At 37.8% G+C, this 26,161-nt stretch overlaps 1 protein-coding gene and 1 pseudogene across 2 annotated transcripts; one reads left to right on the top strand and one right to left on the bottom strand.

The window, feature by feature from the left end:
- On the bottom strand, positions 1-25,237 carry LOC143892742 (uncharacterized). Of its 2 annotated transcripts, XM_077397598.1 has the most exons (9): positions 24,983-25,237; positions 16,981-17,422; positions 16,191-16,272; positions 15,866-15,941; positions 15,126-15,209; positions 10,987-11,123; positions 6,717-6,966; positions 3,974-4,037; positions 1-1,069 (listed from the first exon to the last, which is right to left on the bottom strand). In XM_077397598.1, the coding sequence occupies exons 2-9, from the start codon at positions 17,369-17,371 to the stop codon at positions 393-395; spliced, it is 1,761 nt and encodes a 586-aa protein (XP_077253713.1). In that variant the 5' UTR covers positions 17,372-17,422; positions 24,983-25,237; the 3' UTR covers positions 1-392. The 2 variants fall into 2 exon arrangements, with proteins under 2 accessions (XP_077253713.1, XP_077253714.1); XM_077397599.1 differs by lacking the exons at positions 16,191-16,272; positions 16,981-17,422; positions 24,983-25,237 and adding an exon at positions 16,610-16,951.
- On the top strand, positions 8,147-9,222 carry LOC143892743 (protein NDL1 pseudogene; annotated as a pseudogene).
- Positions 25,238-26,161: the final 924 nt, after the last annotated feature.

Genomic DNA, 26,161 nt, shown 5'->3' with positions numbered 1-26,161 from the left:
TTCAGCAGACATGTATGCATAGAGAGCTTCTCATTTGAAGAAAAGGAAGCTCACCTGACAGTGTGAGTAGATCATTTATTACTTAGCAGCAAATGCTAAGCAAGAGATGGTACACAACAAAAAGCCTCGAGGCCTATACATGGTCAAGATTAAGGTTGAGTATACTTAACCCAAAATAACAGTATAACAAAGGTGAAAATGTGGGATTTCAGTTATAGTTCACAGAACCATCTATACATCTTTTAATAACTGGAGGCCCTGAATTATCAAATTTCTATTTGGTTAATTCATCCTTGCAAGTTAAATGAAGGCAAGATCTCACATGTGCAAATTACCTTGAGCTTTCTGTAGTGGATGCCATGATTGAATGCAACTGTTTTCAGTCTCACACTTCACTTCCTATGATGATGGCGGTGGTGCTCATACCTGTCCGTCCTTTGTGATGAGAAATCAGAGATTGAATTATGTGGACTATCATAGGCCCAATGCTCCAAGCTGGCTGGGCTGTAATTATGAGGTGAATGCCTAGTCAAGCTCGAAGAGGAGTATGGTAGAGGGGTATGGGGACTAGGACTAGGCAAACCATCGTAGGCCAAAGGGCTCCTCAAACCTCTATCAGATAGAGACCTCGCAAAACTTGGTATCTGAATATTACCTCTTGAACTATGAGACTCGCTCGAATAGTTGGAATCATAACCGCCATACCTATGAATGTAGTTGGAAATGGGAGGAGTGGCTGAATGGTCATAGCTGGGGGGACCCTCATCTCTGTAATCCCTGGATCTTCTTTGGTCACGGTAGTGCCCCTTACCGGCTTCTGATGATCGATTTGGCCTGGGATGCTGACGATTCTTATACGAATCCAAACCAGATGGACCAGAGGAAGCTGTCCAACGTCTTTGGTCTGCATTCTCAGGGATCGGTCCATTTATCCCGGGAAATTCAACAGTCATCTTCTTCTGTGCTTCTGGTTCACCTGCTTCCATGATTTCCCCATCCTCATGTTCTGCCTTAGTTTCCTCATCAGCAAATATTGTAATTCCTGAAGGCTCATCTTGCGCTTCTGAATCTGCCAAAAATCATTACGAGTAAATAACAAGCATCTTGAATCTAGTTACTGATAACTGTATAGAAGTAGAAATTAGAAAGTATTATTACGGTCCTAGTGAGGGCCTGCCTAGTTATGGGACTAGATGGGACCCAGCCTGCTATAGGACCGGTTTAAAGATCCTAGCCTAATGCGTTCCATCAGCTCTGAAGATTTTGGCGCATTGGTTAGGTACCTCACATTTGGTATAAAAGCAGCCACCATGTCACGTGTTCGAGTGATGGAAGGGGCAAACTGTGGAGAGGACTACGTGGAAATGGCTACGTTGGAAAAAAGCCGAGTAAAACTGCTAGAGTAAAGTTACCACAAAGTGGGCTGCCGTGGAAGGGGCAACCTGTGGAAAGAGGCTGGAGTGAAAGCCACCACAAAGTGGGCAGCTGTGGACAGTTGATGCGGAAGCGTGGTGGAATGTTATTGGTCCTAAGAGGTAAAGGTTTAGGACAGGTTTAAATTAAATTAAATCTTTCCACTAGGTCGGGCTTTGTTCTACAACCTCGAGGTCAGAGGTTCAATCCCAGTTTACATACCTAAGAAAAAGAATGTTACGGTCCGAAGGAGGGGCCTGCCTAGGCATGAGACTAAGTGGGACCCAGCCTTGTATAGTACAAGTTTAAAGGGCCTAGTCTAACGCGTTCCATCAGCTCTGGGGCTTTTGACGTATTGGTTAGGTACCTAACATTTGGTATCAGAGCAGTCACCATGTTACATGCTCGAGTCACGGAAGGAGCGAGGAAAGGGCTACCTGGCTAAAAGCCAGAGTTGAAAGCCACCATAGTAAAGTTACAACAAAGTTGGCCGACACTGAAGGGGTGACCTGTGGAAAGAGCTAGCTAGAAAAAAGGCGTGGTGGAATGTTACGATCCTAAGTGGGGACGTACCTAGGCATGAGAGTGGGTGGGACCTAGCCTAGTAAGGGACAAGTTTAAAGGGCCTAGCCTAATCCGTTCCATCAGCTTTGGACCTATTGGCATACTAATTAGGGACCTAACATATACACACCCTAGAATTTAGAAATTAGACCTCAACCTAGAAATTTTGAACTATTATGTCTTGTTTTAGAAGTTTTGAAATATTAAAAAAAGGCACGGAATGACCTGTGTAATCTTCTAATCACATGGATTGTTTAGGAGCATTAAGTCTCACAAGAGAATAATGAGAAATATGTTTCACCCAAATTCCCATTGATCAGTACCAGCAGCCATTTTACAATGCAGGTTTAAAGATAAGAAATATACAGGTGTCTACACTATAAAGTGATTTAGTGAAGACAGGTAAAAATTCTTCTGACAGAACATATAGACAGACTTTTTTAATTCATGGCCTAGCTTCAATACATTTTTTTGAACCATCAAATCCACTCATTGCAGTCGGAGTATATTACACCCAAGATGCTTCATAATTTCTGCATTGAAATCAGTATAGACCATAGTTGCCGAAATGCCGGTAAGAAAGGCGTTTCCAAAAAAAAAAAAATGAATGGCAAAAATTGAGGGAAGCATCTCAAAAAATGCATGGAAAACGTATAAAGAGACTTATGTGAAACATGTGGGAAACGTGGTGGTATACAACTAGGTAGCACCAAGGATTTAAATTTCGGTTTCGGTGACGATTTCGGCCGCCACCGAAACTGGAATGTTTCAGTTTCAGGTCGAAATTTCGGCCGAAATCATGTAAAAATATGATTATGATTTCGTTAACTTTTTAATTTCGACCGAAATGTCTAAAATTTCGGTGTCAATTTCGGCGATTTCGGTTGAAATTTCATAAATTTCGGTGGAAATTAAAACATTTTGGTGTACATTTTTAAAATTTCGGTGGAAATTTTGTTAAAAAAGTCAAAAAATGAAATTTCGACCAAAATTTCAGCACATTTCGATGAAATTTTGGAATTTCGGTAAAATTTCGGCGAAATCTTGTAAAGAAACGATTTCATGTGAATTTCGTTTCAGTTTGTGCCGAAACCGAAATATTTCAGCCGAAACGTTTCTTAAAACCATGGGTAGCACTATAAAGTTTAAAATAGATAAGAATGCAACGACATACCATGACCATTACTTTGATGAAAATGATTAGCTGTTACTTAATATTTGATAAGTAAACAATAAACATATAAATTTATACCAAAGACTTTGCAGTATTTTTTCACATTGGCACTTTTGTATTACATTGATTTGCCAATTATTTCCTTGTATGCAGCATAGTCTAATAGAACTTAGTCATAGAAACAGAAATGCGACAATGTTTTGCTAGACAATGGACATCACATAACCAATAGATCACAAATAAAAAGAAAGTAAGCTACTTAACATTTCTTTTCAATATGAATAACCCCAATTTAAGATTAGTAACTCTTGGTCGTAGTACTTTCCCCAGTTGTTTAGATTTTGTGGCCGGGGTAGCTTATAATTCTTAATTTTAGTGTCATTAGTTTATTGCACTATTTAGTATCATTCCGAGATCACAATGAAAAGTCTAGTTCTTCAAATAGAGCACCATCATTTGCAAGTTTGTGAACTATTGTTTGTAACACTTAAAAGAACTTTTATTCATATATGATGAAGTATGTCTTGATGCATACAACTACTGTTTGTAACACTTTAGAACTTTATTCATAGATAATGAAGTATGCCTTGATGCGTAGAAAGAAATTATTATTTTGAAAATTCACTAAGTTGGTGGTTGCAACTGGTTTCAATAGGCTATAGCCACTCACTTCATCCAACTAGATCAAGCCTGCATAACCATTATTTATCTAAAATTCAGTGACTAATAGAAAGTGAGCATTGAAGCTTTTAAAAGAATAAGTACTTTTAGCTTATTATAAAGACTCTTGTTGCAAAATATAAAAGCTTAAGAGCTACCTACCGAGATATCCGGGGGGGTATCCAATTTCACGCATTCGATTCAGCCAAGGAGGCGGGTCTAGCTCCTGTATGAAAATGTAAGGGGACTTAGAAAATTGCAACGAGAAGCAACCATTAAAGAATTACTCCCCAAAAAGTTTTTTATAGAGTAGCCACATTGCATAGATCACTTTTCCCCAAATGGAGCTCTAATAAATACCATCATGAAAATTATGTAATTCCCTTTAGTCATTTCTCATGATTTACATAAAAAACCAACTAGAACCCATTCCACTGCAGTTTCAATCAGAACCTACCACCAGTTCATTGACTTGACTGGATTTAACCAGACTAGTACATATTCATAAGAGCTGCGTGATCAACAAATTAATGTTAAGATAACATGCATAATAAAGGGCATTATGGGATACGTGAATCATAATAGGCGAAAGAGGTCGGCAAGGAATTGTTTTCAATGAGCAGTTGTTATATATGAAGACTGTAAAAGCATAATGAGAAGGTGCATCTGACCAACAATTCTGGCTAGCCAGCAGGTCAGTACAGTTATATAGTTTAGATATGTGACACATTAAGAACTTGCTCCCAACATGGCCAGCTTAGAAACTACCGGGAACCAAAACAAGATACCACAATAGAGATGACAGGGACCATGGGAATATGAATCATATTCAAGCCAATGACAAGTGGCAGCTAATGCTCAAATGAGGATTTTGCTACACATCAACATAGACTGGATTTATTTTCTTTTCATTGGTACAGAAATAGAAACCAAAAGGAAAAGGAAATAACACTGGGCAGAGCTAATCTTACAGCTGAGACAGGGCATCCCAATACCCTCGCTAGTCTAGAGAATTAGCCATTCCATTTGTTTTTTTTTGGGGGGAGCGGCGACAGATTTCATTAAAAATGAGAAGAAAGAACAGACTGAGATGGCCAGTACAAGAGGAGAAACAGAGCCGATCGAAGAAAAAACAAAATAAAGAGGAACTTTCCAACAGGGAAAGAGAAATGCCGAAGGAAATAGATCTCAGAGAGGGAGGGAGGGGGGAGAGAATCAAACAGCTCCAATCACTCCTTGGGAACCCCCTCTCCATATAGCCTATCAGCGACTCCATTAGCAGACCTCCTGAAGTGCTGGAAAGAAATAGAAGTCGTCCACCTGATCTTGAATCTCGTCAAATAAATGAGCAAATTTCCACAGGTAAGCATGGGAACCCCTCAGCCATCTAATCACGTTGACCGAATCTCCTTCCACCAGCACTTTGGCCATGGACTCTCTCTTATTTTATGTGAACTATTCACATGAACAGCAAGAATGGAAGTACATTATCTTGGCAACCTCATTTCCCCATAATATTTTGGGTTCCAACATACCATGTTTTCCGAAGTAGAAATAGATATGGTTTTTTTTTTTTTTGAATGGCAGAAATAGATATGTTTACTATAGCTATGAGTCAAATAAAGGTGTATTTACAATAAAGCAAGGGCACAACAACTCAAGATTGAATATACAAGCCAAAACATTCTCGAACGTGTGTATGCTCACACTGTCCACTTATTTGAAATCATGTTTTTACCCAATTGTCCAACACATCTCTGTTTCTTCAAGCCACGAATATCCTCTACATAAAAGAGCTAAGAACCATTTGAAGCTCAACTAAAAAGCTTCCAATATGTGTTCTATTTTCTTATACATGCTATACTCTTTGCAGTGTCACTCTTTGAGCTTTTTATTTATTTTAATTTATTTTCTTATTTTCATCAATCAGAAAAATGCATTAAAAGAAGAAAATACAAGTACAGTTTACGATTTTGTATGCTCTATTATAGTAGGATTTGACCTTCGTTGGTCATTGATCCTTTAAAATCCCAATGGTCAAAGTCTAAAACATATTGCAGAGTTGGATGCTGGATGGACTGTAATCAATGTATTAGGCTATTTATCCAAAATTATGTAATGGAGCTCTGAAGCATCATTTATAGTGTATGCAATTATTTATGATTGCACTTAGATACAACCCTTGCATGGAAAAAAAGTAGGAAATACCAATAGTAATTCCGGTAAAATGTTTAGGAACTTTCCATTTGACAGAATGATTTACCCACAAATCTTTTTTAAGGGAAATGATATCAGCACAACCATATTTTAATAATTTCACAAACCATCTTGTATTCTACTATTTAAAAAGCTGTCAAAAGGTTATTAAGTTTCCCAAAATGCTCTCAGAAGCCAATTAAAGAAGAAAAGAGAGCTGGGTTTGTGCAAATATCAAAATATGGTTGTGCTGATAGCATTTCCCTTTTTTAAATGTAAAAAAGATGTCTAGCGAATTCAAAACTTCTAGAATGTGAACAGCTTGCATGAGTATGTGTGCATGAGAAAGTGCATGGATGCATACATGAAATTCATCAAATTTTGTGTCTTTATCGGTGATGCAATCGCACAAGAGGGCATATATGAACTAGATACCATTCTTATGACACCTGAAACCTTTCATACTACAGAAAAATAAGAAGGAAAATTATAGCCGCACTTGTTTTAATAAAGGCACTCATCTGCCCTAACACACTTTTCTAAATACCTAATAAAAGTTGTTACAATTCCTAAAAAGCTATGAACAGCCAAAAAAAGGGTTTGATAAAGTGATGAGTGCCATCATCAAAATAAAGGGAGTGCAGATATCATTTCCCGAAGAAGAAATAATAAATAATTTCTTATTGGAATGAAGAAAAAGCAAAATTACCCCAATGCCCAAGCATTGTCTTGTCTCAGCCCCAAGGACACCGGCTCGTAAACCCTCATACTTCCCACCAGGAGAAATTTGGTAGTATCGAGTTGGGCAACGAGGACCAGTCGCAGGGTTCCGCTTGGAGTTGTGTTGTTTGCGAGCATTATTGACAGCGACATTATCACGAGGTTTTGGGCATTCCTTCAATGCATGGTTATACGAACCACAATTGAAACAACGAGAAGCTTCAAGTGTTTCCATCCCTCTATTAGAACAATGAGAAAGGTGTGCCAACAACTTGTCAGATGTAAGAAAACAAATTACTAAACAAAGAAAATACAGAATAGAGTTAAGACAAAAAGAATAAAACAAACATGAAACGGTATCAAGCAAAGAGTGATGATTATCGTTAAAGTCTTTGCTGACTAGCTTATGGGGTATTCAACAACTTCAAGCCTTCAGCACCATACACAAGAGAAATTAATTCTAAACAAATAATAACAAATATGCAAAAATGAGCCAGTAGAGAAACACAACTATCAAAAGATATCACAAAGGATGCATTATCTCCAAGATTCCAACTCAAACTTATTAGAATTTTGCTTGGAAAGGCTCAAACTTACTAGAATTTTGCTTGGAAAGGAGCAACAAAACTATCCAAAGTTAACACCAAGGACAGGGAGGCATTATCCTCAAGATTTCAACTTAAACTTATTAAAATTCCTACAGCGCCCAGGTGCCATTTTGCATGCAAGAAAATATTTTCCAGCATCCTTGGTAATTCAATTCCCCTCTTATCTAGCCATGTTTGTAGGGAAGCCAATGAAAATGAGATAGATTATCAAATGAAGGGGGTTCCATGCCTGATGATAAAATTCCATGAATCAAAAAAATGAGATGAAATGAAAAAGGGAGATGATGCCCCCCCTCCTGCAGTATGCATTCGCCCGACGTCAAATCACGTTATAAGGGGGGCGAATGTGTACTGCAAAGGGGGTGAAAATATCATCTCCCAATGAAAAGAGGCCCTATTAAAATTTACTGGAAAACCAATGCATTGCAGCCTCTACCTCATGGTCTGCAATTAATTTAAAATCAAAAGGGATTAAAGAAGACATAGTTTCTAGACCTGTTAATCTAGCAAGTCTTGATCAATGATTACTAAAATAGGGTTAGTTATCAGCATTAAACAGTAACCATAGTAATGTTTAGCTGCAATATAGCATTACTTACTATTTAGCAACTCAACCCATTAATAGATGACGTTTCTTCAATGAAAAATTTAATTGTTAAGTCGAGTGATTCCGTTTCCATTGACATGGAGACGATTTTTCTAGGCGAAAAGGAACATCTAATACATACTGGCCGTGGTTCTATGTCTCTTGTTGTTTTTGGTGATCAAGACAAACCAGCACTTGTTACTTACCCTGATTTCACTCTAAATCATGTGATGTTTCCAAGAATTATTCTTTTGCGAGAAGCTGCTTCTTTGGTGGTTCACAATTTTTGCATTTATCACATAAGTCCACCAGGACACGAGAGTTCTTGCACTTTAGAGTTGCAGCAATTTCTTCAGAGTTCAGATATCCCTGTGCCTTCTGTTGAAAACTTAGCAGATCAGGTTGCAGATGTTCTTGACTACTTTGAACTTGGAACAGTGATGTGCTTAAGGGTGACAGCGGGTGCTTAGATCCTAACTCTTTTTGCTATGAAATATGGGGAATGTGTTCTTGGTTTGATGATTGTCTTCCCTTTATGCCAAGCAACCTCTTGGACAGAGTGGTTGTATAATAAGGTGATGTCAAAGTCGCCGTACTATTACGGAATGTGTGGCATGCTGAAGAAATGCGTGCTTCAGTGGTACTTCAGTAAGAAGTGCACAAGTTCCAAGCGCACAGAAGTTTGCTGGATAAGAGGCCGAGTACAAATTTTTTGCGGTTTTTTCAAGAGATATGACATTACCCAAGGATTGAAAAAGCTACGATGTCAGACATTATTTGTTGGTGAGAACTCATCCTTCCATTCCAAGGCCCTTCACATGACTACAAAGCTGGACAGAAGATATAATGTGTTGGTTGAGGTTCAGTGGTGACAAAGAAGCAGCCCCACGCAATGCTGATACCAGTGGAGTACTTCCTGATGGGTACGGGCTTTATCGGCCATGCCAGCTGAGTGGTATCCCTAGAAGCCCCCTCAGCCCATCATGCATATCTCCATATCTCCTGCCACCCCAGAAAGCATGGGCTTGAAGCTAAATCACATCAAGAAAAAGATTTCCCTCAAAGTATGAAAGAAAGTCGGCCAAGCCGAATGTGTTGCAAAAAGTTTATACTTTCTTATGTTGTTGTTGCTGTTGTGAGATGATAGTGGGGAGGTTGTTGGGGGAAGGTGGGATGTAGAAAAGTAGGGAAAATAGGAAGAGAAGGATGTGATGAGTCCTGGTATAGTAATATAAGTATGCATATAGTGAGAGAAAAAGGATAGAGACTGATATTCAATTTGTAGCCATAGAGTGGAGCTATCTTGTAAATCGTAATTTATGATGATGACGACGATCAATAAAAATAAGGGAAGAGAGGAGGTCGGTGACATTACTTCTATCGCAGGAGGAAAAGGCTTTTTTTTTAAAAAAAAAAAAAACGTATGGGGCTTCTACCAAAAAAAAATCAAAGAGATAACATATAAGCAATGGAATATAATAAATCTTGTCCATCACCTTTCTTTCTATCGGCCCCACACCCAAACAACTCACTAAAGAAAAGGGTAAAAAAACGGGACAACTAGTTGCAATATGCCATTACTTATCAACTCAACACTTTAATAGATGAAATTTCTTCAACGAAAAATCTAATTGTCAACATATGAGGCTTCTACCAACAAAACATCTACACAACGGAATACAACAAATCTTGTCCATCTTCTTTGTTTCTCTCGGTCTCACCCCCAAAAAGCTCCCTAAAGAGAAGGGTCAAAACAAGGGACAACGGTATTGACCTTGCTTCTAAGAGCCACATAACTTGCAACCATTTTCCATCTTGCATTCTGAAAGTACCTAATTTTACATCATTTTCTTATATCTATCTAGTATATATTCTCCAAATCTTAGCATGTATGAATCATCTCTAGAAAACCCTCTCCCACTTTCACTTGTGATGAAGATTTTCTTACTTCGGTAAGTCGCAATCAATCCCAAAAAAATTACTATATTAATCTATGAATCAAGGCAAATTTATCAAATAATTCAGACCAACTAGAATAGTCAAAGGGTTAACTGATAAAATTCATGGTTTCATTGAAAATGATAATGAAGTGGAACGTCTTGACTTGGATGAGGATGCTTGAAAGATTCATTCATCCGCTAAGTAGAGAGGGAGGAAAGAGGGGGGGGGGGGGGGGGGGGGGGGCAGAGAGGGTGAAGGGAACGATTCAACTGTTTGTTATTAGCCATGGTGTAAAAAAGCAGGGAAATTGGACATCCATGCACCCACAGATCCAAGTAAGAACACATCATTATCAAGCAAAGCAGTAGTGCACATGAGAACATGAAGCAATCAACACTTGGGATTCAACCGTTTATGGAATCCCAAGTATTGATTCAACCGTCTGTTATTAGCCATGGTGTAAAAAAGCAGGGGAATTGGACATCCATGCACCCACAGATCCAAGTAAGAACACATCATTATCAAGCAAAGCAGTAGTGCGTATGAGAACATGAAGCAATCAACACTTGGGACAAAACAATAGCAATGTAATTAAGTAAGAAAGATAATCCAATAGCAATGCAGAATGGTAGTTATGGCAACATTTAAAGTATGACAGCCCATGTTGGAGAAATGAAGAATGCAGTTAACACACAGATAGAATTCAATGGAGAGCGTGTAAGAGAAAATGTTTTGTGCATTAAATATCTGGATCGGTTGCAATTGCAGTTAACAAGATTAATCAACAACAAATAGTATCTGTGGTGGTCTCCACCAAAGGGAAAAGCAACAGCATAAGGATGATACAATAAACATGATGACAAATACAGCTTGAGTACACATTTTTGGCTTGTATTTGATTAGCAGACCCCCCCAAACATTAGGGAATAAGGTTACTTCACCCATACCGAAGTATACCGACATCATAGAAGAAAAATCGCTGGCAAGAAAGAGATCAATTTTTTTTTTGAAATGGCAAATTGAATTCATTAAAAGAGAAAGTGATCATTAAATAGATGTCTTGTCCAATCACCATATTTAATAGAGAATCTATGCATTTATTAGAAGAACTGAAAAGCACACACCTCTCAAGGTTAGCCGAACCATCAAGCGAAGTTGGACCCAATGTAAATCCACGATCATAAAGAGGTACAGAGTCGTTTTCCGATGGAAGGAATTCTTTGCTTTGCTCAGGCCTTGCTTGGTTGTCCATCCAAAATGACTTCATATAAAAAAAGGTGCAAAAAGTACACTTGCTAAGCAAAGCTATAAAAGACAAACTTGCCATAACATACCATTAACACTATAAACATGTCTTTATGTCGAAACATATAAGCATATCGCAATCCTTTGCTAACAATAAATTCACAAATACAAATCAACTAAAAATCAAATGTACACAAACCTTCATCATGCACTTACTTTGTAAAATAGTAATTGTTATCCACATAGACACAAAGCAAGTTTTAGTAGAATATGACATACCCCTTAATTAATAGCGCACACAATTAGGGACTTGAACTTAGACAAGAATGTTAAATAAAAATCCCTTGAATGTGAGGAACTCCAAAGACAGAAAGGAGAAAGAAATAGAGAAAATATGGAGTCTGAACTCTCGTCCAATCTTCATTAATTTCGAATGAATGAGATATGAAAACCAAATAAGCAGAATACCTCTCGAATAAAATCTGAGCTAGATACGGTTACAGGGGATGACTTTATTGCTGATTCTACTGAGCTTGATGAGATGTCAGCGGATGATGACCTTATGGAGGCTGGTTATGGATTGGTATTGCCCATAGCTATCACACAGATCCAGGAGGAATACGTTGCAATCTTCCCAGCCAGTTTACTTCTCTGGAGCGGTTTGTGTTCTTATGATTCTACATGGGCGATTTCTTCCCTATCGCTCTGCTGGCATTTCAAACTACTCTCACGATTATTACGAGCATTGGGCATCAGGATGCCTCTGACGGATTATGACTCCTACTACTTGAGTGGGTCGTCTACGTATTTGATCCAAGGGACTAAAACTCGAAGGCGAGTTCTTTTCAAGAAGGGGAGAATGATGCTGATTGTAGGCCCAATAAGAGGCATAGTTTCCCATTAGGACTTTTAGGGATTAATTTCCATGTTATTTAGTTTCTAGGATTTTTATTTTCATGTTATTTAGTTTCTAGGATTTTTATTTCCGTATTTTAGTTTTTAGGATTTTATTTTCCATGGAATTTTATTTCCATTGCCTATATATAGGCCTCGTGTATTAGAAATTAAAAGTTTGATGAATTGAAGTGATACAGATATTTATCCCCTTCCGATTTCTTCTTCTTCCTCCTCCTCTTCTTTCTCCTCTATCTATTCTCATTCTTCTTCTTCTACTCTTCTCCTTCTTATTCCTCTCTTCTCTTTCTCTACTTCTCTCCTCTTATTCTTCTCTCCCTCGCCTGCATCACTCGGACAAGAATGCGGCCAAGGTAAATAAGGGTCCCTCGCCTGCATCACTCGGACAAGAACGCGGCCAAGGTAAATAAGGGTCGACTAGGGGGAGTTGACGATACGCAGGGGAGTTTTGAAACTATGGTTTAAAAACTCGGATTTGGACGAGAATCCAGCCACCACAAAGGGAACAAGGCGATTCAATGACAGCCATGGTCAATATTTTGTTAACTCGAGCAAGTAAAATGAGTTTTGATTGGCTTGGTAGGGAAAACTCATACTCAGATGGGAACTCGGCCAAGTTAAAAGAGATTTGACCACGGCAAGTCGACGATTGACCCAAAAAGTTTTCAAACAGCATATCTAACACAATCAATTGTGCATCTACTCACTATTCAGGCAATGATACCCAACATATCATGTCCAGCTGCAGCATAATATGATACCAATACTTGTACACAACACTTCATTGATACTTTTGTTGGTCAAAATATTGTGTTGTATCTTTGTTTCCATATACATATATAGATATCATAGGATTAGAGACCAAGGAAGATATGACATGTAATGGATGAAATTAACTACTTTAAGGAAGAATGTAATTATTTCCTCCACTCCTTGATGTGCCCAAGGTCATTGAGACTTTGAAGACAAGTTGCGTCCAAGACCGTAAGGTTGAGAGCACACCTGCTTGACCATCATGCCTCATTTCAGAAAAAAAAATACCGCTCAAGAGAATGTAAGTATTTCATTCAATATACTTTTAGAGGGTTAATGAGTTAGCCGATAGAATTTCTAGAGGAGTATCTAGACCTGCAATTATGTATATAAGGGAAATGATAGCTCCACACTTCCAGCCCCGCCCTATTGTCTTTTATAACTTGTAATGTTCTTTCGCAATAGACCTAAAATGCCTTTCTTGGTTCTGCCAATCCCAGGCACCCATTCCACCTTCCTTCAAACACATCTCGTCTTTGCCTCCAGCAACCCACTTAACCAGTGGCATCATTCAGAAATCAGTTCCTAAAAAATATGTAGAAATAAAAGAGAGAGAAACATTAAAAGAAGACTGAGAAGGTCCCCCTTTCAGTACTAAGACACACATACAAGCCAAGAAAGACAATTACAACCCCTCCATATGCAATTAGGGTGGAAGAAAATCAAAAAGCTCTAAAACAGTAATTGTTACCTTACTTTCCTCCAATCATGTATATTTTCTCTCTCCTCTGCATCATCCATTTCTTATCATAATATACAGTTTTTCTTTCCTTTGTTTCCTCCCAAAACACCTAATCTTCTCTTCCGTACAAAACCCATGGCATTTAATCGCCTTTCCTCGCAAAACACCTAATCTTCTCTTCCGTACAAAACCCATGGCATTCAATCGCCCCATCTTCCTTCTATTTTCCATTATTTTCTTCCTGTTTTCGATCTTTCAAGCCCCTTCTCCATCTGAATGCACATGCAACGGTGTCTATCTATCCTATGCCTACAAAGACAGGGTGGATTCATATCAAGGGACATTAATCCATCGAAGGGGGGAGTATTGAGCATTTATGTTTCTAACCATTCGTTTTAAGGCCAGAAATTGAATATTTTATTATGACCCACTCTTTGGATCCTTTGAACGTACAGCCACTCATACGATAGTGATATCAGATAAATTGCATTTTTCGATCTGTCGACTGAACACAAAATAATCTCATGTTCAATAAAATAAGCAAAGACCAAAGAAAATAAGAACAAGGGAAATGCACGAGGATAATCAAAAGATGCATGAAAGAAAGAAAAAATCAAAGAAAAAAAAACATAAAGTAATGGAAAGAAAGATAAAAAAACAAATGCAAAAATCTGAAAAATAAAGTTAGAGTCGCCGAACCCAAAGAACTCGAAGCCAAAACTAAACTACAGAAACATAGAGAATCGGAAAAGAAAAAGATAATGCCAAATATATCATCACAAAAATACACTCGTCGAGGCAGAATCCAAAGAGCTCAAATCCTCCTTCCATCTCGCATCCAGCAAAGATTGAACCCCATTCTTCCATCATGGACTCATCTCCCAGCTCTTCAGACCGCACTGTTCTTCTATGTAAAGTTTTCGGCATGGGAACCTCGATGATTGCAAGCCTCTTGGATTAACATCTTAGTGCATTCTTCCTTTCCTTTTCTTCTTCTTCTTCGTTCCTCTTTGTGTCTCTTAGTTCTTTCGTCAAGAAATCATGTGGAAAGGTAAAGTGCAATTTAGGTTTTTCTTTTCTTTTTTTAAAAGGTAAAGTGCAATTTAGTTATTTGAAGAAAAGCAAAACTAGCACGCATAAAAGACAAAAAAAAGGGGGTGGAAGGCTGCAATAGGAGGTTGAAATGTCATTTCCACACACACACACACACACACATATATATATATATATAGACACACACATATATAAACATATAGATAGATAGATAGATATAATATATATGCATATATTAGTGCTATCTCCCAAAAAAGAAAATCGTCTCTCATCATGATATCATGATGGCAATGCAAAGTGTTTAGAATAAAATGATTAACAAAATCCAACGCCATTTGTTGTGTTTAGCCATATAGAGAACAGTAATAGAAACAACTCAACTACAATGAATGTAATCTAATCTCACTGATAAACGCCCAAACTAGCAATAACAAAAACCATAACAACAGCGAATCCATGCATTGCAATCCCAAAAACATATGGCATTACAAAACTTGCGTTTAACATGCACATGCAGCTACAGCAAGCATGAACAGCACACAAAAGAAAGCATACCACTGTGGAGGACATTTCTGAGCCAACATGCAGGGCAGGAAAGTAAGTCTTCTCACCATTTTCCAAGGGATCCTTTGAAGAATCCTAAGATAATCTCAAAATGAGTAAATCAATTAATTCATAATTAAAAATACAACAAAAAATAAGGAAAGAAAAAAACTCATAATTTTAACTATGATGATAACATTATTCAGGTTGCATTGGCATAACTACAGTTACTCGATAAATTACCAGAAACAGCTACATGAGGTTTGCAATTTCACTGATACTAGTTACTGCCCAGATACATCTCTATAGAAGTGGACAACTAGCAATTGGAGACAAACCTTTCATAATCATCTGAAAGTTCCCTAGAATTAAAACTGAGCACCAGATGAGTATCGGTTAAAGCACAAATCAAGTAAACGACAAAAATAATTTGCCCAATTACATGCCACCTGGTTCATGAAAAGCTCCTGTAGGGTTGAAAAGACCGATGATTCATTTTAAACTAAGTCAAATCAGTTGTGTGGAACTCAGGCCTAATAAGTTAAAAGTAAAGCAAGTGTGATATCTTCCATGTTACATATTTAAAGAGCATGCCAAATTGATAAGAACAATGAAAATAATTAATAGCCCCGCTAAAACCGAGAAAAATATGATAAACATTTGACACAGAAATAGAAAGAATGCTTCAAAAGGCCACAGTATATCCAATTGAACAGTGAAAATAGTAGAAAATTAGGCTCAACAAAAATTACATTGGATGAAGAATCATGATGAGCATGCCACTCAGACCACTGCTGCAAAAGTTCCTCAAGCCTCCTTTTGCTACCTCTGAAAAGATCCGGAGATGCACTATAAGGTTACCAACTTGACAGTAATCGATAAACGAAAAAAATAAACAAGATTACAGAAGGGTGCTGATAAAAGAAGGAAAAAGGATTACCAAACCAGTTTCAGGGGAAAAAAATAAAACACTGGGAAACCAGAATAACTTTATTTGGATGACTATACATTCTATTTAGCCACTAAAGTATATTTATTTAACTTTATTGAAGAAATACAAAAAATTGTCATCCCAACCTTGTTAAGGAATTATAAATGACATGCACAGATGGTTGTTGTTCAACATATGTCATTCGAGCCCTCTTAACACCTGATGTATCTAGCATGCCAAATTATGGGAAACAGGATAACATAAAACACAACTATACAATACTAGTCATAAGTCAGGTAGCAACTGATCCCAAGTTCCCAACAAATATAGGTGTGCTAATTCTTCCTAACTAAAGGGGCATTGCCTTCATTATCAACATTAAATACAAGGCTAAGGTCGTTGATTCATAATCAGCTTCAAATTAGTACTGATAATCGTGTGGTCTCTGAAAGTAGTTAATGAATATATCAACACATACCTATATATGCATGAATATGTATGCATCAAATCTTAAAGATCCTGTGTTAAAACTGAGGCCTTTTTTCCTCTGTATCAGTGAACCTACCCTAGTAAACATGGCACATGTGAATGAGACCCAAAGCACTTGGCACAGAAATAAACCAACCAGACATCCTGTCTGATTGGAAAACATTTGAGGCCTACAAATGGACGGATAAAATTTCGAAAACAGGTCACATTCAACAAACAGAAGTCCATGAATAAGGTGGTTAGGATTGTCTAATCAGGTAACTTTTGGGCAATGGCTCCTTCACAATAGGGCCTGCCAGGCAAACGGTCAGGATATCACAATTATTTACCACATACATGTGTACTTTGTGTATGAAAGGAGTCATGACACTTTTCTTCAATACATCTAAAGGAAACAATATAGGACTTGTCCAAAGAAAAAAAAAATAGTAAGGCATAGTAGGATACAGATTTCATCTATCTTATGACTGCTGACAGTACTATCAGCTATGGTAACCAGGTAGCCATTTTCACTATTGTGCCGAGATTCATCCCCATTCATCTTCCCCGCGATTGTAACAGATGCCGAAAACTCAACACTCTCTTGCACAATGGGTTGATCGTTAACAAAATCCTCTTCACGATCCATTGTTTGCACATGTTGACCATCTTCACGTCCACTGCCAGACTCAGTTTGCCCTAAGTTCTCCACATTGGAGATGTCATCTTCAACCAGTGATGTACTGGGTTGAACACCGGTTTCATTTGGCTCAGAGTTTGAATCATGCAGCCCATCGCTTGTGATTCCGTTGTCAGAATCGCTAAATGAATCGAGATCAATGAAATCTTTGGACCCCATTTTAGATGAACAAAAAAGTTTTGTTACAGCAAGTCCCAGTACAAGCTCCAGCTGCATAAAACAAGTGTTAATGTTAATCGGTCAAGAAAAAACAAAAAAGCAAGGAATTCGACAGTGACATATGAATAACCTCAGTATAATCCATTTAAATCAACCTTTTTGAAATAATGTAGACAGGTGTTTACTGCAGATTAAATTTAGCGCCGTTGTAAAGTATTCATAAGAATCATGAGCCAAATTTGAGACATCAAAAATGTATTACTAGCCAATTGACAAGAAAAAGATTAGAACAAGTTTCTAGTAAATCAATCTATCACAAACTCAGTTCACCGTAAAATGGAAAAAATGAGCATGTTATAGAGAATCAGAGATTCTTTCATTAATCTGAATGATTAGCCAACCAAGGTACATGTATCATGAATGAGGTACAAGGTGCACCACAGATACGGCCTATATGGTTCAGCAAAGCAAAATTCGGGATAGTTGGACATCGTTACGAACAAATGCCGTGACTAGGAATATAAGCTTTTTTGTCTACCACTGGAAAACAACACATGGGTACATTTTTTCAACAAAATAATTCAGAAAAGTTAGGGTAAGAGTGGGTTAGATTCCAAAAATATAAACTCACATTCAAATGAGATGTCCACGTGAGTGTAATTAGAGGATGTATAGGACTGAGGTGTGTGGGAGGTTAAGCTCAAATTCGACAGTTCATTTTCGGCAACCCGAGTCCTGAAGGAATTGATGGTGTGCTAGAGCCCATATCACCACCATGTTATGGTGGCATTCTCTGGACACATTGGCATCAAAGACTCTAGTGAGGTAGACTCCCTCGCACTACTTCAAGGTTTCAAGTTGACTAAAGACCGTAGTTTCAACTCTTACTCTCTTAGTAGGTGGAGAGCAACTCAAGCAATGTAATCAAGTAGGTCTCCATTGGATCTCCCTTTCCATGAAGATTCCAAAATTTTTTAGGAAGCTATAGGTATTATCTCGATGTTAGATGTCTCTTACGGCCATGTATGGAGAGAAACCAACTCAATAGCTGATCAGGTCACAAAGGAATATGTTTCCAGGGACTCAGTGACCAATGGAAACCATATCCTTCTCTTGTATATTTAGTTTGTCTTTTCTGTTCCTGGCCTCCTCAGCCAGCAGTCTGTCCCTTTCCTCTTTTTCTTGACAAAAGTTTGGTTAGTATTCAAAAGATGTGTAGTTATCATATTACAATGTGATAAATACTCAATACAAGCACATCCACCTAACTGAAATATCCATGTAGCATACCATCCAATCATGCAGAGAAAGTAAAATATGGACAGATGCTTAACATTGAACCATCACAAATACTAACCCAGTTTCGTAGAGGCACTTTTGTTAATTAATGATTTACTTATTCAATATTAAGATAAAAATTTAATATGAACATGCACAGCACAGCATTATTGAGTAAATAAAATTATAGTATAGGATTTCGTTTATAACTGAAAGCTAAATTCTAGAAACAGAACTGCAAGCGAAAGCCACAAGGTAGTCAGCCTGCCAAAGATTGATGGAAGGAAATGTGTAAATTCCTACTTAAGATAGAATTTCTTCCGTAGAGTATGTAGATCTCTGCAGATAAGAATCGCTAGTACTTGCCCATATCCAGCGAACACTATATAAAGATCAAAAGGCCAACAAGCCCTCCCAAAGAGTATGATGGGAAGAAAAGTGTAAATTACTACTTGATCTAGAATTTCTTCAATAGAGGATGTAGATCTCTGCAGATAAGAATCACTATTACTTGCCCATATCCAGTGGACACTATATAAGGATCAAAAGGAGAAGGGCAACAAATGTTATCCAATACGAATGGAAGTGGTTAACCATTCGTTATAGCCAGATAGGCTTCAGATAATGCCAAAGGAAGCTCTACAAATTGCCAACACTAGATTGGAAAATAAAGTCAAAGAGCTTACAAGGCAATTACAGAAGCGGCTGAGAATTGGCATGGAGAGAGTGTTAATGGAAGAAAATGCAATTTTGTGATTTGATTGAGTTTCAATTCAAGGAACTAACCATGCTCCTGGTAAAAGAATGAGAATCTGTGAAACGAGAAGACGTGCAGGTCACAAAAAACTTCTTTCAAAAAATGCTCAACAAAGTTGCTGATAATCTTGTCTGGACCCATTGCGAGTTTCTACTATTTAATCACAAACGCACAAGCGGATGTCTATAGAACAAGGAAGCGGAGAGACAAAATTTCTTTTTGCCTAAACTAACACGGTACAAGGATTACCTCGAGGGCACACTTCTGACTACATCACCTCAAGCTGAGTATTCATAGTTACTTGTGCAGTGAAAGCAGGACAATGAAAGGGACAGCTGTTTTAAAGAGGGGCATTTAGAAGGGAGACCATCCCTGCCCCTACGAATTTGGGTGCCAATATCAATTTAGGCGTCAACTTGCCTTGGGTGCCATTATCAAATGGGGGGTCAAATTGCCTTGGGTGCCATTATCAAAATTGGCCCGTGTGTTTTTTACACTCCAGTCACTTAAGCGCACATGGGCTGTATTTTCTTTGGATTTCTAAGAGAAATTCTAATAGTTTTATCTATTGAGTCTGGTTAGGAGTATAAGTTATTTAAAGGACAAGTTTCTTTTATTATTTCAGCAGCTAAGGAAAGGACTTAGTTTCCTTTTAGTATTAGACTCCTTTTCCTACCCCATTTAGGTTTTCTTGAGGCTTGATGTAGTCTATAAATAGAGGCATTTGGCTCTCTTTATTTTACAATTGATGAATGGATGATTAATACAGAATAAAGCTCTGTGCGCCAAAGCTATGGTGATTACCTAACCTAGGAAAGCCACCCTCGTGAGTCTTATGTTTTTTCTCTCTCATATTATCTTTTCTGCAAAAAAGCAAACAACCCACGGTCAGCACATCTGCTCAAAAGAATCCGGCTTTGGATTTTCTCCTTTCTTCTCCACTTCTCCTCATTCCCTCCCTTTTTTTTATTTGAAACCTGCAACACCTTGCCTTAACCTCACCTTTACCCTCTTCCAACAAACCCAACTCCGTATCTTTAGATTGTTAATAGCCATAGCAAGCCCTGCACCACCCAGAACTTATACCAGTTTAAAAAACTGGTCAAGATCACCTTTCCCAGCACACTGCCTGTCAAGAAACCCCTTTAAAACATGTGCCCTTTAAACTATGCAATGAGAACTCACATATCTAAAGCCTGTAACACCAGTCCCCACCACCAGGCCCTCTCGCCGCCATAAGCCTTCACTTGTAGCTTTTAGCAACCCTGAAACTTCATTTCCTTAAAACAATGAACCATCACAGATTCAAGAACACCCAAGAAATGTGTTCCTTTGATTAACTACACAGCTAAGGGGTTGGACCTGTAGCACAACGGTTGAGGCTTTCTATCTTAACCTTGAGGTAGCAGGTTCAATCCCAGCTTACCTACGAAAAAAAATTAACTACATAGCTAAACCTCACCCAGAATTAAACCCTTTTGCCCTAGTAACTATAACTCGCCTTATTAGACAACCTACAGTGTTACAGTGCCACTACAGTTCATCTCTGTGGCTTGTCCTGCTTGTAATACACATGTTCAGACCTGTTTTACACATATACAACCCATCAGCCTCATCCCTATTACTGTACAAGACCTTTACACCTTACGTATTTCGATTATAACTCAGTGTACTCCCTTTACTTGTCACAGCAGCCCCTGCATAAGTCTATTTTTAGCCAGATCCATTACCACTAACTCATAAGTTAACCTACCCATACCCCTAAACTAACCTAAAACTTGATAATATCTCCTTTGCATCCCAAAAGTACCCTTTTCATCACTTACAGTAATTATTAACCTTGCAAAAGCCAATAATTCATACCTAATTTCACCTAACTAGTTATTCAACCCTTGGAAGATTAGTTCCAGACTTCTAGTTGGTTGCCCTACGTCACCATAATATCAGAGATGCATGATTAATGATCTTTCCATACCCGAACAGTGTCAATATCTCCTTTACATCCCAAGAGGCCAACTGACGTACCCACCAATAATTCATACATTCACCTAGCAACATTTCATAAACTCCTATAATCCGCACCTATTATCACCTAACTATTAATTCAACCTTTGGAAGATTAGTTCTAGTTGAGCTGCATGATTAATGATATTTCCGTACCTGTCCTGCGTCAGCACCATAACGAGATGGATGCAAACAGGATAATATTCGATCAAGCAATTTTCTACATGGCACTGGATCTAGTAGGATAAACGATTCCCTTGCACCAAGATTCTCGAGCAATTCCACAACATCCACATGCATCTTGCTATCGATTGGGATGCCATCCATCTCATTAAGGCAATTTAATGTGACGGTGAAAGAACTTTGCATTGGTTGACGGGCAGCATCCCTGCCTAGTCGAGCCTTCTCCCTTGCAACTCCATTTTCCAACTGAACCTTGGCCCAAGGTAGCATAAGATCAATCAAAGTATTGAAGCAATTTCCAAGTTCAAATGTCGTAGAGTCCTTCGTTATCCTACTTTTGAAAGTCGGTGTCTAAGAGTTTTGTGCTTGCCTACATCTAATTGGTGTTTCCCCTCTGCATCTCCTTCATCTTCAGCACCAAGTGATACTGCAGTTTCCTCCAAAGAAGTTTCATTATCACCATCTTCTATACCTTGTGATGGGGATTTCACATGACATGTGTCATTTACAAAAGCAAGATTTGATGGAATATAATGCAATTCTCGGATGTCCCAACAAATATAACATTCAATTCCTCTGCATTTTCAAGTGATTTCAAACAAAATTGTGCCGTTTTTTAATTGGTTTGCATTGGACACAAAACCGTATTGCTAAAATTGCTTGGGTATAAAATATATCACCACAATAGTATGAGATAAACCAATCTGGCGTCAAATAATCCTCGCACTGCTCATCATTTCCAGTAACAGCCTGCAGCACTTGATCCCATCCTAGTCCATTTGGTGGTCGAAATGAGCTTATTCTATCATTCCACTCTTCAATGCCCCTCCCACTCTTCAATGCCCCGTGATAATTCTTGAACTTCATTTGCTCATAATTATTTTGTCTCCTTTGGTTGAACTCCTCTTTAATGTTCTTTCATCCAGTTTTATCGAATGAGGATGTAGACCTTTTACTGAAAAGGGTTCGCTCCAGCAGAAGTTCAATGGATATCATCCAATGCTTTGAGTTTCAGTTGGCCTTTTCTTTGGGTTTGTCACATTGAGCACTTGAACTGGCCCTCTGACCATCATGGGATCACATTATTCCATCATGGAAAAACACCCCTTTTTTTCCATCGACAAATATCTTCGATCACAGACAAAGTATCCAACTAAATGAAAGCATAACCATTTTAACATCCACTCTATAATTCCATCGACCATGAACCCAAAAATTTTAGAATACATGAATTTGATGTACATGGTAACTTTCTATTACTGGAAGGCCATTCTATAAGAGATATATTAGGGGTTGAGCCTCTAAATCATTGATAAAAGGCTTTGTCCCTCAACCAAGAGGCAGGAGGTTCGAGATATTGGGGAAATTCAAGATATTGTTGGGTCTTCGTTGGCATGCTATATTCATGTCAGAAGGTCCGCCAATGGGGTAGTGGATAATTTAGCCAGGCGTGGGGTAACATTGGAGTCTTTGGAGCACTATGATTTCCTCCCACCTTGATTCTTTGTTTTGTTGTCTGGGGCTTTATTTTCTCTCTTGTATCTTGAGCTTTTTCCTTTGTCTTTGTTTTTTTTTCGTTTCATTGTGTTTGACCATCTCAGTCTTTATTAATGAAATTTTTTACCACTCAAAAAGAAGAAGAAGAAGAAGAAGTCGGAGGTTCGATCCCAGCTTACCTACCAAAAAAAGAGATACATTACATATATCTCTTACATTTCATTTACCCGAGTGTTTACTAGCATTTGATTTATCCATATAGGATAAGATTCTCATAATACAGCTATAAAGAACAAAAAATCATTCATGTAATTTTACTTTTTATCAGCTTGAGGTAGAAGTAGTAGTAGTAGTATTAGTAGTAGTTGTTCCAATACTGATTAGATCATTTTTAAGGCCATTTAACTGTTTATTACATCTCCAATATGTTCCAATATTTGACATTTCAAGTAACTAAAACTAGAACTACCAAGAAAAAAAGGAGAAACAAAAACACCCAGCTGCTATTCTTTCTATTGAAACATATATAAATTCAAACACTGGCATAAACATTAACACCACAACCAGTCAAAGCACATCAAATATGTAATAAAGAAAGAGAAAATCAAAATACAAATAAATAAAGATAACTCAACCCATATTACACTGTAACCAGTAACCATATAACCAAGTTCCTGGTTGTATTATGCTGAAAGTTTCTCATAAGTAACACAACCACCAACCCTATGGAATGAACAGAAAGTCAGATCTGTTATATTCTAGTTAGACCATAACAGAAAATTAGAAAAAATCATGAAGCAAAGGTCCCCTCTGATATTGCAAATTAGCCAGAATACACCAATGTCTCTGATATTGCAAATTATCCCAAACTAATTCATACCATATTTCCTCACAATAAAACCTAAACTATTGTCCCTAATGTTAGATTTCCTTATTATCTTATGAAAACCTCCCCAGAGACCATTATTGTCTCTAATGTTAGATTTCCTTGCTATGAAAGTCTCCCTAGAGACCACTAGCTAGTACTTATTAAGGACGCCCTATTAAATCAACTACTTACACATACACCAAAAACTCTCCCTACTCATATATGTCCTCATACTAATTCAAATATTAACAGACTTAATCATATTACAAAACTTTTAATCACCACTAGCTATTAATGATATTCAGTCTCTTATATTCTAATTAGACCATAACAGAAAATTAGCAAACGTCCCCACTGATATTACAAATTATCCAGAAAATGTCAATGTGGACATCTAGAACCATCCCAAACCACATGCATACCATATTTCCTCACAATAAATCCTAAATTACTCTCTGATGTTAGATTTCCTGATTATGAAAGCCTTCCTAGAAACCACTAGCTAGTACCTATCAAGGACACCCTATAAAAATCAACTACTAATATATACAACAAAAACTCTCCCTACCCATATATGTCCTCATAAATCCAATGTTGACAGACCTAATCATATTACAAAACTTTTAGTCACCACTAGCTATTATAAAGATGCACTTAAACTGTAATTTCTTTGAAAAGACTAAATTTCACAACAAAATTCTTATCAATATCAATATTCATCAGATCATAGTATTGAACAACACATCCCACAAAAATTCAATTCAGTCGTTGCTTGCCATAACGTATGAGATAAATAACTAAAGTAAACCAACTATCGTGAATCATATGGAAATGTTTGAAATTAACGAGAAGAAATGAAAAGAGGAAAAAAAAAAAAAAAGTTAAACCCTAAGAACCGAGCTTAAAGTCTAAAGAAGAACAACTCAACTATCATGAACAAAATTATCACGTAGAAAAGGGCAGATCGAAACATATGAGGCGTGAATCAGATCAGAGAGAATCAAGATCCGAAATGCTAGATTACCTGTCTGGTTGGTTAGTCGAAATTCGTGAGAGGAATTTTTAGGGTTTTGGTATGCTGATTTCCTTCGGAATTACAGAAACCCACCGTAGCCTTCGGGAAAATGCTAAATGGGAAATTCTAGGGTTTTGTGAAGAAACGAGGACTGGATGCGAGAGAGAGGAAGAGCACGTGGGTTGGGCTATCACCAAAAACATTGATACTTTTCGTGCGCCTATCTTTGTCGTCGCGACGAAGGCTGTAGATCTTTTTTAGAAAGAGTGATTTATGTGGGAGATTTTTATGTGATTTAATTGGTTTACTGATATTTGCACAACAATTTTTTATAATAACACGAATTCAGATTGTCTTTTCCTTTTAAATTGGCCACTAAGAGCTTTGTGGGAATTGTAATAGCTTTTGACAGCTGGTTAGATTATAAAAGACGAGGTGAGTTTATGTCATTATCAAGGGATTTGCTTGGGACCACTGCAAAAGGCATTTCACGCATGGCTGTTGCATGTGAGAGCAGCCACATAGGCTCAGATTCTGTCTTATTCATTTTATTCTTCTGAGGTGGCTGCTCTCACATGCAACAGCCCAAGTGTGAAATTCCTTCTCCAATGGTCCCTAGGAAATCACCCATTATCAAAATCAAAACCTAGTAATGCAAATAGAGAATTGCTAGGGCGACGATATTTTCACCCCCCCTCCAGTAACGCTTTTTGACGTCAAATCACGTTAAAAAGGGGGGCGAATGCTTCCTTCGGGTGGGGTGAAAATATTATCTAATTTATTCTCAAATTCGAAGGGTTAAAATACAAACTCCTCCTACAGCCCCCAATAATTGGCCTTTCCACCATAAATAAAAGCAAAGATGAATTGGGAAGGTTGAAGGTGAGATATCGGAGAAAACCAAACCAAACCAAACCAAACCCCAGGAAAATGTTATTATGGTTTGATTTCCTACGATTCTCACTTACAGCCACCACCGTTGATACCAAGATAATGAGAAATTGGAGGAAATCTGATTGTTGATAGTGTTAGATCACTCGTATTATGCCTTTGATTTCCTGCAATTTTCACCTACAGCATTACTATTCCCACCAAAGAAGAGCAACATAAGAAATGCTAGAATTCTAACCGATGAAAGAACCCACATGAAATCCTACTATTTATAACAATGTAAAGCTCTCGACATGA

The sequence above is a fragment of the Tasmannia lanceolata genome, unplaced genomic scaffold, assembly GCF_043159265.1.
Source record: "Tasmannia lanceolata isolate RefF3 unplaced genomic scaffold, GAP_Taslan_0.1 ptg000015l, whole genome shotgun sequence".
Lineage (NCBI taxonomy): Eukaryota > Viridiplantae > Streptophyta > Magnoliopsida > Canellales > Winteraceae > Tasmannia > Tasmannia lanceolata.
The sequence above is the reverse complement of the archived record's forward strand: the minus strand, read 5'-3'. Positions and strand labels throughout refer to the sequence as shown.